The 13,502-nt window shown below is 35.3% G+C and overlaps 2 protein-coding genes across 5 annotated transcripts in view; one reads left to right on the top strand and one right to left on the bottom strand.

The window, feature by feature from the left end:
* Positions 1 to 1,854: 1,854 nt before the first annotated feature.
* On the top strand, positions 1,855 to 6,660 carry LOC106881438 (uncharacterized transporter slc-17.2). Of its 2 annotated transcripts, none has more exons than XM_014931824.2 (2): positions 1,855 to 2,135; positions 3,094 to 6,660. In XM_014931824.2, exon 2 carries the CDS (start codon positions 3,998 to 4,000, stop codon positions 5,459 to 5,461), a length of 1,464 nt encoding a protein of 487 aa, XP_014787310.1. In that variant the 5' UTR covers positions 1,855 to 2,135; positions 3,094 to 3,997; the 3' UTR covers positions 5,462 to 6,660. The 2 variants fall into 2 exon arrangements, with proteins under 2 accessions (XP_014787310.1, XP_014787309.1); XM_014931823.2 differs by having other exon boundaries at positions 1,855 to 2,146.
* The window catches only part of LOC106881429 (sialin-like), a 12,402-nt gene continuing 4,904 nt past the window's right edge, over positions 6,005 to 13,502 (bottom strand). The window contains exons 1-3 of one of the 3 annotated variants that reach the window (XM_052976360.1): positions 13,021 to 13,312; positions 8,812 to 11,271; positions 6,005 to 6,956 (exon numbers count right to left, since the gene is read on the bottom strand). In XM_052976360.1, the coding sequence (XP_052832320.1) occupies positions 8,813 to 10,273 (1,461 nt within the window). In that variant the 5' untranslated portion in view covers positions 10,274 to 11,271; positions 13,021 to 13,312 and the 3' untranslated portion in view covers positions 6,005 to 6,956; position 8,812. Of the gene's footprint in view, positions 6,957 to 8,811; positions 11,272 to 11,795; positions 12,701 to 13,020; positions 13,313 to 13,502 lie in introns of those variants that run through there. The other 2 variants (XM_052976359.1, XM_052976358.1) reach the window with 2 other exon arrangements.

The following is a 13,502-nucleotide window of genomic DNA, read 5'->3' as shown; positions in this document are numbered from 1 at the left end:
CACACACACACACACACACACACATACATACATACATACATACATACATACATACATACATACATACATACATACATACATATATATATACTGCGATACTTGTGATATATATATATCATAAGTATCGCAGCGGAAGTTTAGGCCTACAGCCAAGCCTCTCGCTATACACTTAAAGGCAGGGACTTTTCGCGATCCCCTCGTACGTGGGGTTCCTATATTTCTGAGATTAAGAATTTTTATATTATGCATTATTGGGAGTGGTATATACGTGCGTGTCTGTATGGCTTTGGATGTATCTATACATTTTCTGTATTCATTTGTAATGGCGTCTCTATGTATAATATATTTGGTATGCGCCAGGGCAATGTTAACACTGTAACTTTTGTGCGTGCGAATATGCGAATGCTAATTCATGTTAGCGTGTGTAGTTATATACATCGATGAACAGATACGGTAACATAAGGTAACATATAAACATACGTAACTGTTTTATAGCGTCATGGAGACTAAATTTGTGGAATATTCCGATCCAAACGATCTGGCAGGTTCCCACCTATGTGTTTGTGTGCGTATGTTACTCTATCTGTTTTGGTATATATTTTAAATAATTTTATATGTTTTAATTAGGTTGCCTTATTATGTAATCATTTACAGCGTGTTTATTCTAACTAATAATTTTACCATCTCCAGTTAGTCATGGTAAAACTTCTCCGGAATGGCCCCGTGGTATTTTGCGTTTTATTAGAATTATAAATGGAAATTGAACCTCACATATAAAAGGGAGGAGAAGAATCCTTTCAAGATTCGCTAAAATCTATCTTTTTATGCTCTGAATTCAAAGTTGCTTTGCTTCCTTTCGGTATCGATCAAATAAAGTACCAAATTCTATCGTACTCATTATCATCTCCCCTCAAAATGATAGGTCTTTTACCTGAATTAGCAACAATTTCAATCTGTTTTGTTTTTCTTTATAACGCCATTATGTCAAACGTTTTTGTTGTATGCTTGAAAAGATCCAAATGGTAATAATAAAAGGAAACATTATATAACACTATCGTTGTTCTTGATGTTGTTGTTGTTATTTTCCTAAAAGTCATTCCTATTCTGAATTACAGTTTGTGGATTTTCCAACATCCTGATTATTTCTGTGCCGTTTCGCACGGAATTATTACAAAGAAAGTTTAGAATATCGCTTTTACACTTTTGTTTGTGTAAATAGATATTTCTGAACGTGTTTACTCTATTCCTTTAGACGTATTTCAGAATGTCTATTTTATTAGGGTAGTGGGAAAATAGCTTGAGTCAGTAATTGTAGCATGGAAACAGTGAAATACACGCCCATACCAAGCAATTGCTGAAGAAGTTTCACGGCTTCAACAGGAGAAAGAGTGAATACGAAAATTCATAGCCTAATGCAACAAGTACATACGTACAAAAACATAAGGAATTTCTAGGAAACAAAATTGAACTTTGAAAAAATTGACTTGATCTTCAACAAAGAAAAGGGACACTAATTTTGGGGGTACACACTGATATTAAAATAAAAGCGAACCATACATAAATGCGATGGCCTACGTGTAACCAACAAAACCATTGTAATTGACTCATCGAAAGTACAAAGCACTTTATAATCTATGTATGAAAGACAATATCACAAAATACAACAAATGAAACTTTAAAAGTGAATAATATAAAATAACATCAAAAGATCTTCACTTCGTAATATGAGAAATGTTAGTGACAGCTGAATCTAGAACAAGCAGATTTAACAGTCGCAGTTCTGATGGCCAGTCACAAAATGAATGTCAAGAACATGAGACTCAAAAAGGTTTAAGAATGTGAAATAAAATGTCACTTTTTTCACACAATATAATTGATAATTCATTTATTTTATATTTAAACAAATCTACCAGGAAACCAACCGCTTAGAATATTTTGAGAAAGAAGTAACTCATCTGAACGACCTCTAGATGCAATGAAGTGTTGATCATTTAAATCTCGTAGCTAGCACAAATGGGATTATCCACTGGAGATAAACATATTAAGAAACAACAACTTAATCACTAAATGTATACACTAGTACAAATGTGGATGCATATACTTCATCCAATGGAACCACAGAACGCAGATATCCTGTAAGTACGCTGTAAGTACGTTTCATTATTCACTACCGACATACAATTTTGTATACGTAGTATTGTATATACACGGTTTTAATACACTCACATACATACAATCTCACACATACATTGACGTAGTTATTCACTAAAACATAAATGCAATGCATAGATAACCCTATAAAAATATACGCAAATACACACACACACAAATAGATATATATTACTCTTGCATTCTTTTACTTGTTTCATTCATTTGACTGCGGCCATACTCGAGCACCGTCTTTAGTCGAACAAATCGACCGCAGGATTTATTCTGTCGGTCTCTTTTTCCGAACCGCTAAATAAGTAGTTTTTCTTCAAATCCCAACGACCTTTTTTTTTCTTCATTGATATATAATATCTACGTAATAATCCAGACATGTATATGTATATGTATATGTGTATGTATATATATGACTTTAATACATTTGGGAGATGATTAGAGGATTTGTTCACATACTTTGTAACATTTGGTTTTCTATAGGGATAATACAAACCAGATTTAAGTTCTAGTGTAGCATCTAAGAAGTTAATTATTTTCATATCTTATTCGAAAGTGAGCCCTAGGTTAAAGCTTTTGAAGAATTATCTGATCTTTCTGCCTCATTCTTTCTATGATAGTCTTTAGTTATAATAAATAATGTTTCATCTTTGTAATGACCATCCTGCAGTTCAGGGAGTTCACTACTAAGACACTTACGGAGGTATGCACCAACCAAATCTATAACTTGGGCGGAGTCACTTGAACCCATGGCAATATCAGAATTAAAAGGGGTGTCACATCTCGTTCATAGCCTATGCTGAATAAAATCATAACTGATCCTCCTGTGTTTTCTTTTACCAAAAGCCAGGAAATTTTGAGCACCTCTCGTATGTTTTTAAGTCCATTAACTAATATTGATTTCTTTCATTGATACACGATCTCACATTTCAGAGAATGCACAATCAATTGATTCTTGCCAGAACTAAGAACACAAAGAGACATAAAGGAATACTCAACAATCTTTATTTCCCAGCTTCACCAATTCTTCCCAAAAATATTTGTCGTTGAACTAATATTTCCCACAGTTGGATCTTCAGTTTCTGTCGTATTTTTGATACAAGGAATGAATAACTTGGAATGACTCAACCTTAAATAGGAACTGCATTGTAAACGTCCCCACAGACTTATACTGAAGTAACACAGAGTATAACTGAATACATCAAAGAACTAAGTGGAATTGTGGAATTGTGGAATTGAACATATATCGTTTAAAAACTAGTTGGTTACCACATATTTTTCGACTGTTTCTTATGTATCTCCAGGTTTCAGATTTACAGCAGACAGAGAAGATTTGGAAGTGACGGTATTAATTCCAGAGCCAAACTTTACAGATTGTAACACAATTCCTGAATTTGCGTTCTCTATAATTTACTGTCAAACTCTGCATTTTTATTCGTCTTATTTCTTGATTGTATTTTTGCCTTAACGTGATAGTAAAAAATAAACAAAATAGTTTACTAAAGCAGTGATAACTAATATATATTAACACTAAGCTTTACAGGGTTACATGTCTAAATTTATCGATAATGAAATGTACCAAGCTACTCTGAAATATATTGACATTAAGATATCTTAATCAAAATGTTTGAACATCAGATTTCATTTGGTTAAATATACACTTTAGAGACCAAACAACCATCATTAATTTTATGAAATGAAGCTGCGCACAGGAAAGTAAGAAGTTGCTAATTTTTGGTGACTGTCTTTTACTGTTTCATTCAATATTTAAAAATTACATCACACATCTCTTAAAAATAAACATTGTGAAAATCATTGGAACTTGAAGTTAACAAAAATGTCTCAATTCGCCCTCTGGATAAAGCGTTATTCTTCTTGTCGTTGGAGACTATGTTATGCCTGTGCTACTGCTAGTCTTTTGATGCAAACATTAAGAGTTAATCTAAGCATGGCATTTGTATGTATGTTGAAAACACCCAATCGTACGACTGAGGAAGTTAGCTTTACTGCAAATGAACATCGTTGTTCTGCTTTGAATAATTATTCATTAAATCGAAATTATGAAGGAGAGTTTGAATGGAGTGATAAATTACAATCAAACATGTTAGCTGGTTACTTTTATGGATATATAGGGACTAACATTGTGGGTGGATTATTGGCAGATAAATATGGTGGAAAAAGAGTTCTGGGAGCTTCATTTCTCTCATCATCAATTTTGACCATTCTCCACCCAAGTTTATCACGAGTTAGTGGCTACTTTACTCTTGTTCTAAGGATATTAACCGGTGTGGTATCGGGGCCGACCTACCCTGCACTTCAGTCCTTATTTGGACGCTGGGCTCCTTCACAAGAAATTAGTTTATTGATTGCTATTATATTTGCTGCTCAATATTTAGGTAGTATTTTATGTCTTTCGATATCAGGTTACCTTTGTGTGTATGGATTTGATAATGGATGGGGTTCTATATTTTATATATTTGGTGGATTATCGTTGGTGTTTAGTTGTGTGTGGTTTTATGTAGTTTACGATAATCCAGACACCCATCCCACTATCAGCGAAGAAGAATATTCTTACTTAAAGAGAACTATAGTGAGTGAAAAAGTAGTTAAAAATGTGCCCTGGAAACGGCTGTTCTCTTCATCTGCAGTTTGGGCCATCATCTTTGGTTGGTGTGCTTATTGTTGGACTACTCTATCTTTCCAGGTGTTGTTACCTCTTTATGTGAAAGAAGCTTTAAACGTTAATACAACATCCAACGGTTTAATGTCGTCTGTCACTGCAGTTGGACAAATAATTGCTTTACCGGTGTGGGGAAAATGCGCAGATATTGTACGTTCAAAGAAATATCTGTCAACTCGTTCTGTTCGAGTTTTATTCCACACTTTTTCTATGTTAGGTTCAGCAAGTCTGTTAATCGCGATAGGATTCCTCGAATGTGGCGAAAACACTTTAATAAGTATCCTCTTGTTTCTTAGTGGTATAACTCTATCCTTTTCCAGCGGTGGTGTTACCGTCAACAACATTGACATTGCCCCAAATTACGCTGGCGTTGTATTTGGAATAGCTAATGCTTTTGGCACAGCAGCTGGCAGTATTAGTACGGTGTCTGCAAAAGCTCTCACTCCAAATGGTACACAAGAAGAATGGCAGATCGTGTTAGCCTTGTTTGCTTCTGTATGTGTAGTTGGTGCAATATTGTTTGCGATATTGGCCAGAGGAGAAATCCAAGATTGGGCACGTATAGAGGGAACTGATTCGCCTGAAAATTCAAAAACAGTGAATGTTAACTTAATACCTTAGCAATAGCACACATGAATGTATATATTAATATCTTCTGTAATTTTACTAATCTTTTGAAAACTAGCGGGATCCGTAGAAATTCCACGGTATAGGTGAGTATATTAGAAAAATTAAAATATAAAACACTAGCAAGGACATTTTAAAAATTCTTTTGAAATCTTGCCATTTAATCAAAACTTTACTTTCACATATAATCGATATGAACTTAGAAGATGTTTCTTATTTACTTTCTAACCCAGAATTGCTGTCCTTGAGGCAAAATTTGAAACCATTATTATTATTAAGGCAGCGTGCTGGCAGAACCGTTAGCACGACGGGCAAAATGCTTAGCAGTTTCCATCCGTCTTCACTTTCTGAGTTCAAATTCTATCCAGGTTGGTTTTGCCTTTCATCCAATTATGAGGATCGATAAAATAAGCGCTGTGCCAAAAAATGAAACCATTATTGCTGTTGATGTTTAGTTGTTTTTGTTTGTAATGAACGACCGTCTCTAAAAGAGTTGAGAATTGATTTTACTGCGTTCGTTCGATAAAATAAATATGCTTTATCGGTTTTTTGTTTATATTTATTTTGTTTAAAAATGACTTTACAACATTTACGCCCAACTTCCCTATGATGTTACCACCCACGCGCGCGTGTGTGTGTGTGTGTATGTAGGTTTCCCAATTTGTTTAGTACATATTTGAAACGATTGCTTTTAATTCTTTTGTTTTTATATAATTATCGATTTAGTGTGTGCGTGGTTCATATATTTTCTTCATGTTCAGTTATTTATAGTATAACATGTTCGGAATAGTTCTCTGCTTTCCGAAATGTATTGTAATTGTAAATTGAAACTGACCTCACAATTTGAGAGATAGCCAAAACGATGTCATATGAAAACGAGGAGAGGAATGCAGAATCATTAAAGCGTCGATAAAAATTATTTGTGAACTTTTCTCCGACATTTTATGTTCTGAGTTCGAATTTGCCTTTCTTCCTTTCGGGAGCGATAAAATAAAGTACCCAACTAGTTATAAATTTGATGGTACCGATTATCCTCTGTCCCAAAAATTACCATTTTTTTTTTCACTACACTAGAAACAGTATAAATCCTTTTTGTTCTACTTTCCAACACAATGTCTATGTCAAATGTTTTCAATGTTTGCTTTTAAAAAATCCAAATGACAAGAATAAAAGAAGGCATTTTATCACCATTATTGTTCTTGTAGTTCTTGATATTTTTTGTCGTTTTTTTTTCTGAAAGAAGTGGGGGGGGTTTTATGTGTTCATATTCTGGATTACAGTCTGTGAATTTTCCAATGTTATGATTATTTCTGTGCACGGAATAGTTACCAAAATAAGAAAATCGTTCTTGATATTTTTGTAAGTGTAAAAAGACATTTCTGGACTTTTGTGAGGGATGGGGGTCGGTTTGATTCCTTTAGACATATTTCAGGAAGTCACTTTCTTTTATTTGGTAGTAGCAAGACGGGCTTGAATTAGTAGACGTAACCTGAAAAATAAAACACATATCTCAGTCAAGTATTTGCACAACAGAAAAAATAAAGAAAATTCGTAACGCGGTACAAAAGGCACACGCGGAAAATTTGATGAATTTCTGAGAAACAAAAATAAACAAGAAAATTCGTAACGCGGTACAAAAGGCACGCGCCGAAAAATTGATGAATTTCTGATAAACAAAAATAAACACGAAAATTCGTAACGCGGTACAAAAGGCACGCGCGGAAAAATTGATTAATTTCCGAGAAACAAAAATAAACACAGAAAATGTTGATTCCACCCTCAGCAGAAAGAAAAATGACCCAACAACAAATAACAACAAATCCGAATAAATTGTGGTAATTTAAGAAGTGACTGGCTTTGTTTCATGATTTTGCTTGATGTGGTTGGGATCATCCCATTTTAGTGGTCCCAGGGGCGTCATCATGCGTAGAGCCGACCAGGTCCACCACTGCTCTCCATCGCTGGCCGTCCCGTACCAACCACTCTGCATCTCCCAAGGTGACGTCGAGAATTTGGGGCGGTTTCATCCCAAAATATATATATAACAAAATACATCCGGCTTCCCATTGCCCGCGAAACAGCAACGTTGACTAATAGCACGCTGTCACCTTTATTGTGCAATATGCACTGAGTGTAAGTGCAAAACATTTCAGATCACAAGTTAATGACATTACATTTGAGATCAAATTTCTGGTACCAATAAAGAGCATGGCCAGTGCATAAAGAGGTATGCCAGAGCATGAATTAAAATTAAGTACGTGTCATCTGAGCTTTTATAGAATTTATACGTAATTAATTTATATGCATGTATGCAGGAAAGTAGACACGCTTACTATGAATGTTTTGTGGTTTTACATAAAATGTAAACACTTTAATGGAACAGAGTCTATAGGCGCAGGAGTGGCTGTGTGATAAGTAGCTTGCTTACCAACCACATGGTTCCGGGTTCAGTCCCACTCCGTGGCACCTTGGGCAAGTGTCTTCTACTATAGCCTCGGGCCGACCAAAGCCTTGTGAGTGGATTTGGTAGACGGAAACTGAAAGAAGCCCGTCGTATATATGTATATATATGTGTGTGTGTGTGTTTGTGTGTCTGTGTGATTAATGTTTTGGACTAAAATAAGTCGATTGGTTGTGTTTGTGTTGAGATAGTAGGACCGGTCGAAACGAACGTGGTACAGGATAAGGTTTAATACCAAATCTATCTTGTTATTTAATTTCTATACACACACGCGCACACACACACATATATATATATATCCGGGTTTTATATCAATGCAAAACACGTTAATAAATCGAGGTGAATAGAGTTTGTGGGGAAATGTGAAAGATGTTTGGTCTTTACTCCTGAATGTTGAATTTTTTGACGTTACGTCAGCAGAAGTGGATTGAAATGAAGATGAGAGCTACTAAACGATGCAAGTCATTCAATTTCTGTCGCAGCCCCAGCTACCATTGATCACAATTGTCACTGCATATCAAGCAATCCGATCATTATATTCAAGTGAATATTACAAAGAAGGGGTAAGTATAGAGACAATCAGATACCTCCACACATAAATCTTTTTTCCTGATTGATTTGCGCATATTGCATCATTCTATAAGTGCAACACAACTTTACGACTTACTAACAATGACAGCTTTTTTCTTCATATATATAGAGAGAGACAGACAGACAGACAGACAGACAGACAGAGACAGAGACAGAGACAGAGACAGAGAGACACAGACACAGACACAGACACAGACAGGAATGCAGGCAGGCAAAAATAAAGCATACAGTTATGTACTACTGAATGATCTTGGTGTTTTAGCTAGACAAAACGATCAAGGAATTTACTCACCTCATCCTTTTGTACTCCTATTGCTAGGATGCACAGATGAGCCAGGTACTTCTGAAGCTGTCCAATATTGGATCTCTCCTTTTGCCAATATTGCAAAAAATATTGCACCAAATACACAAATAGCAGCGTACAAGGCGAACGTGATCTGCCATTCTTTTTGTGTGCCGTTTGGTGTAAGAGCGTTAGTAGATACGGTGCTAATGCAGCCGGCTATTGATGTGAACGTGTTAGCAAATCCAAATACAATACCAGCATAACTTGGAGCAATGTCATTGTTATTGATGAGGGCACCACCACTGGTAAATGATATAGTTATACCACTGAGAAACAAAAGTAGTGTTATTAGAATGGTTTGGTCACATCTAAGGAATCCTATGGCAATCAGCAGACATGCTGAAGCCACCATAGAAAATGTTTGGAATAAAACTCGTACGGAACGAGTTGACAGATATTTCTTCGAACGTATAAAATCTGCACATTTTCCACACAACGGTAGAGCAATGATTTGTCCAATGGAAGGAACAGACGACAATAAACCGTTCGCTGTTGTATTAACGTTTAAGGCTTTTTTCATATATAGAGGGAGCAATACTTGGAAAGATATATCGGTCCAGCCATAAGAAAACATACCAAAATTAATAGCCCATACGGCAGGTGAAAAAATCAGTCGTCGCCAAGGCAAATTCTTGACTACGTTTTCACTTACTATAGTCCTATTTAAGTAAGAACGTTCTTCTTCGCTGATAGTGGGATGGACGTCTGGATTATCATAAACAATGTAAAACCATACACAGCTAAATACCAACGATATTCCACCAAATATATAAAATATAGAACCCCATCCATTATCAAATCCATACACACAAAGAAAACCAGATATTGATAGACCTACAATACTACCTATAAATTGACCAGCAAATGAAAACCCAATCAAAGAACTAATTTCGTTTGGAGGGCCCCAACGTCCAAATAAGGACTGAATTGATGGGGCCACCGCTGACGATGCCATACCAGTTAATATCCTTAGAAAAAGTGTAAAGTAACCACTAATTCGAGATAAACTTGGGTGAAGGATGGTCAAAATTGATGCTAAAAGAAGTGAACCTCCAAGAACTCTTTTCCCACCATATTTATCTGCCAATACACCACCTAAAATATTAGTTGCTATATATCCATAGAAGTACCCTGCCAACATATTCGATTGTAGAGTATCGCTCCATTCGAACTCTCCTTCATAGTTTTGATTCATAGAATGATTGTCTAAAGCAGCAGAACACTCTTGGTTGTTTGCAGTAATGTTAACTTCCTCAGTTGTACGATTGAGTGGTTTCAACATACAAACAAAAGCCATACTTAGATCAACTCTTAATGTTTGCATGAGAAGAAAAGAAACAGTACAAGCGTAACATAATTTCCATCGACATGAAGTGTAATGCTTAAACCATCTGATAAACCTCGACATTTTTCTTGAACTTCAGGTTTTGCAGACTCGATTGACGTTTAGAACCTGAAATTATGTTAATCGATGAGAAATCTAACATACATTATCAAACAAGTGTTGTATTTCAATAATCTATACCTTTGATTAGGTTGCGTTATTGTCTTCTCTGAAATTAATTAATTATATAACAGATGTTTGTTTTCTCAAGTGTGCTTTGCACAGAATAAAATGTGTTCGTCCAAAATTATGAACAAAATGTCTTTTGTAAAGTACAGTTAGAATTATAGGTCACAGTAAATTAGTACACTTTTTTTTATCGAGAAACATGTATCTTAGTTTGCAATTACTATAAATTCAAGTAACGATATGGGTTTTGTTAACTGAGTTTCTTTTTTTATTTAGGGAATAGAAAATGTCAAGTTAAGGCGAGAATGCAATAAAATAAGTAAAGGTGTAGAGCTGTAACAGTCAGCTACAGAGAATACAGATTCAGGGATTAAGTAATAACTTGACTGCTTGGGACAGGAATAAACACCATCACATCCAAATCCTTTTGTATCTACTGTAAATCTGAGTCTTTACATGTGCATAAGAAACAGCTGAAGGATATGTGAGATCCAAATAAGTATTACAAAATGTGTATTCAATTCCAGTTAGTTCTTTGGGTTTTATAATAACATTTCATTGTAAAAGACCAGTGCATACGTCATAGATAGCGGTAGTAAATTCCAAAATAGCTCTGTCTGCAATATGGTCAAATTTCTTTTATTCGTTTAAGTATAATTAATATTAGTTCACAAAACTTGTGTGTTTGGTGTTAACGATGTAGTTTCTATTGCCCGTTGAGTGATGCCATGTAATCCACCCGTTCAGAAACCGGAGATCCCGCAGTAGGAAATATTAGTTCAATGACAAATATCGTTGAACAGAGTTGGTGACGCTGAGAACGAAGATTCGGGTAATTCGTTCCGCTTCTTGATGCTTTTAATTCAGGCAAGAATGGATCCCTTGTGAAGGCCCTGGATCAATATAAAAAAATTAATATTAACTGATTGCTTCACATATTTATGCACACATACAGAGAAAGATATATATAAACATGAATCGACATAAATCAATTAACGAGGATTTTTAAAATAATAAATAGATTATAATAATTATTATTATACAAAGCATGCATACATACATACGTATAAATATATGTATATTTATGTGTGTGTGTGTGTAACATATGGTATAATTATAAACAGAGCAAATTTTAGCCATTTCCCTAATTTGCATACCGGAAGTGCCTAACACTCTATAAATACCAGCGGCCTATCAACGGAGACCTTAGTCGACACAGTAGCAAGATATAATAAATATATAACATATGGTATAATTATAAACAGGGCTATATATAGCGGCGTACGTACACTTTTGGTCTCCTATATATATATATATATATATATATATATATATATATATAATGAATCGATCTGTGTATCCAGATGTTTTGTATATCTGTGTATTCGTATTCGCGTGTATGCCTCTTTTGACTTACCCCTTCTTTGTCATTTTTCTCAAATTGCTCCTGACTCCTCATATGCAATGCCGGAACTACGACAGATTCTGAACAATTTGTATCATTCTCTAATCCTCATCATCGCTGGAATCCGTTTAGCGTATGCACTTCTCCAGCTTAGGTAATAATAAAATATCTAATATTCAATTGTTAATCGTCTTTAACATCTCCATAAAACCTTAACTTTGTTTTCATCAACGTATTTTACATTGATATATATACAGCGCAGAATATTCCGCCGAATCCTTATCTATGGCTGTGAATGTGTATATAAATTAATTACATATATTTCAAGGCTATTTTTTCCCCTCTCTTAATGTTTATTATTGCTAAGATTGGCGTTAGTGTTTATTTGATTCTAAACTTTTATTCTTCTCACACCCTGTTCATATACGTGATAAAGAGTAAACGTTGCAACCAATGATCTTCATTATCCCACTTTTATTACATTGGAATATCATTATATGGGTCTGTGTATGTGATGTTATCGCTAATTGTCGCTGATCGTTCTCTTTCTTTAATCTTATGCATTTAATTCTATATGATCTATTCCGGGCTCTGGTCGGCCCACTGCTCCATCCGTCGACTTGAAAGGACAGTATTTCTGCGACACGAAAACCTGTCAATCACAAAATCTGTCATTATGCAAAAGAAAAGTCGATACATTCTATATTCTATACATATACAATTTAATTATTGGTTATTCTATTTCTCATGCAAAAAAAATGAGAGCATGAAAAATTTATTTCCTCTGATAGGTGGCATTCGGTGAATGAAGGAGTTCGATGTTGCTGCCCTCATCTGCGTTTCCTGCCGCGAGGTAGATTTATCCGAAATCTCTTGACAGAAAAAGACACGGTTCTGTTTTAAAGTCACCTACATCCACCCCACGTACGTCTCTCAAGCTTTTGGGGGAAGAATATTGAAGTGCTGAGCTCTTGAAATAGTTCGCGTTATTGGAGTATCTGCTCCTGCATCCTGATGACAATGTTGAGGTTTTTGGCACGATGCAATGCCGCCCTCTTCTGGTGTCTGTAACTTTCAATGACAAAATTTGATGCAATTCCTTCCTGCATTTTCCTGAAGGCGGGAAAGATTAAGATGTTAAGATTAAGGAGATTGATTTCGAAGAAATGAAAATATAGCAAAGCGATAAAGTCAGGCATATTTTAGGAAGAATTGAAATTCTTAAACAAATAATTACATGCAATGTGAAGGCGCTTGGCTTAGTGTCTAAAGCGTTGGGCTTCCAGTCGTGAGGTTATGATTTCGATTCCTGGACCAGGCTGTGGGCTTTTGCGCAAAATACTATTTCATGTGGCTCCAATCCACTTGCCTGTACAAAATTAGTTGAAGCGTCATTGGTGCCAAGCTGTATCGGCTTTTCTTTTCTATTAGGCAACATGGTATGCATGGGCGACCGCTGGTCTTCCAGGGTGGAACTTCCTGGATGCAATCCCATGGTCATTCGTGATCGAAAGAGGTCTTTACATTTTTATACATATAAACACATACGCACACGTGTGTGTGTGTATATATATATATATATAGAGAGAGAGAGAGAGAGAGAGAGAGAGATTACAAAATCGTTTTATAAATGTATGTATATATAACACGAAAGTGCACAATGTCTCATCGTTTTATTAATGAAAGTTAAACAAAAATGTTATCAAAATAAACATTGAT

Source organism: Octopus bimaculoides, chromosome 24 (assembly GCF_001194135.2).
Source record: "Octopus bimaculoides isolate UCB-OBI-ISO-001 chromosome 24, ASM119413v2, whole genome shotgun sequence".
Classification (NCBI taxonomy): Eukaryota; Metazoa; Mollusca; class Cephalopoda; order Octopoda; family Octopodidae; genus Octopus; species Octopus bimaculoides.
Note: the sequence above shows the minus strand (reverse complement) of the source record. Positions and strands in the feature narration are given on the sequence as shown.

Coding starts and splice junctions, on each gene's coding strand:
- LOC106881438 (XM_014931824.2), top strand. CDS start 3,998: ATGTCTCAATTCGCCCTCTGGATAAAGCGTTATTCTTCTTGTCGTTGG.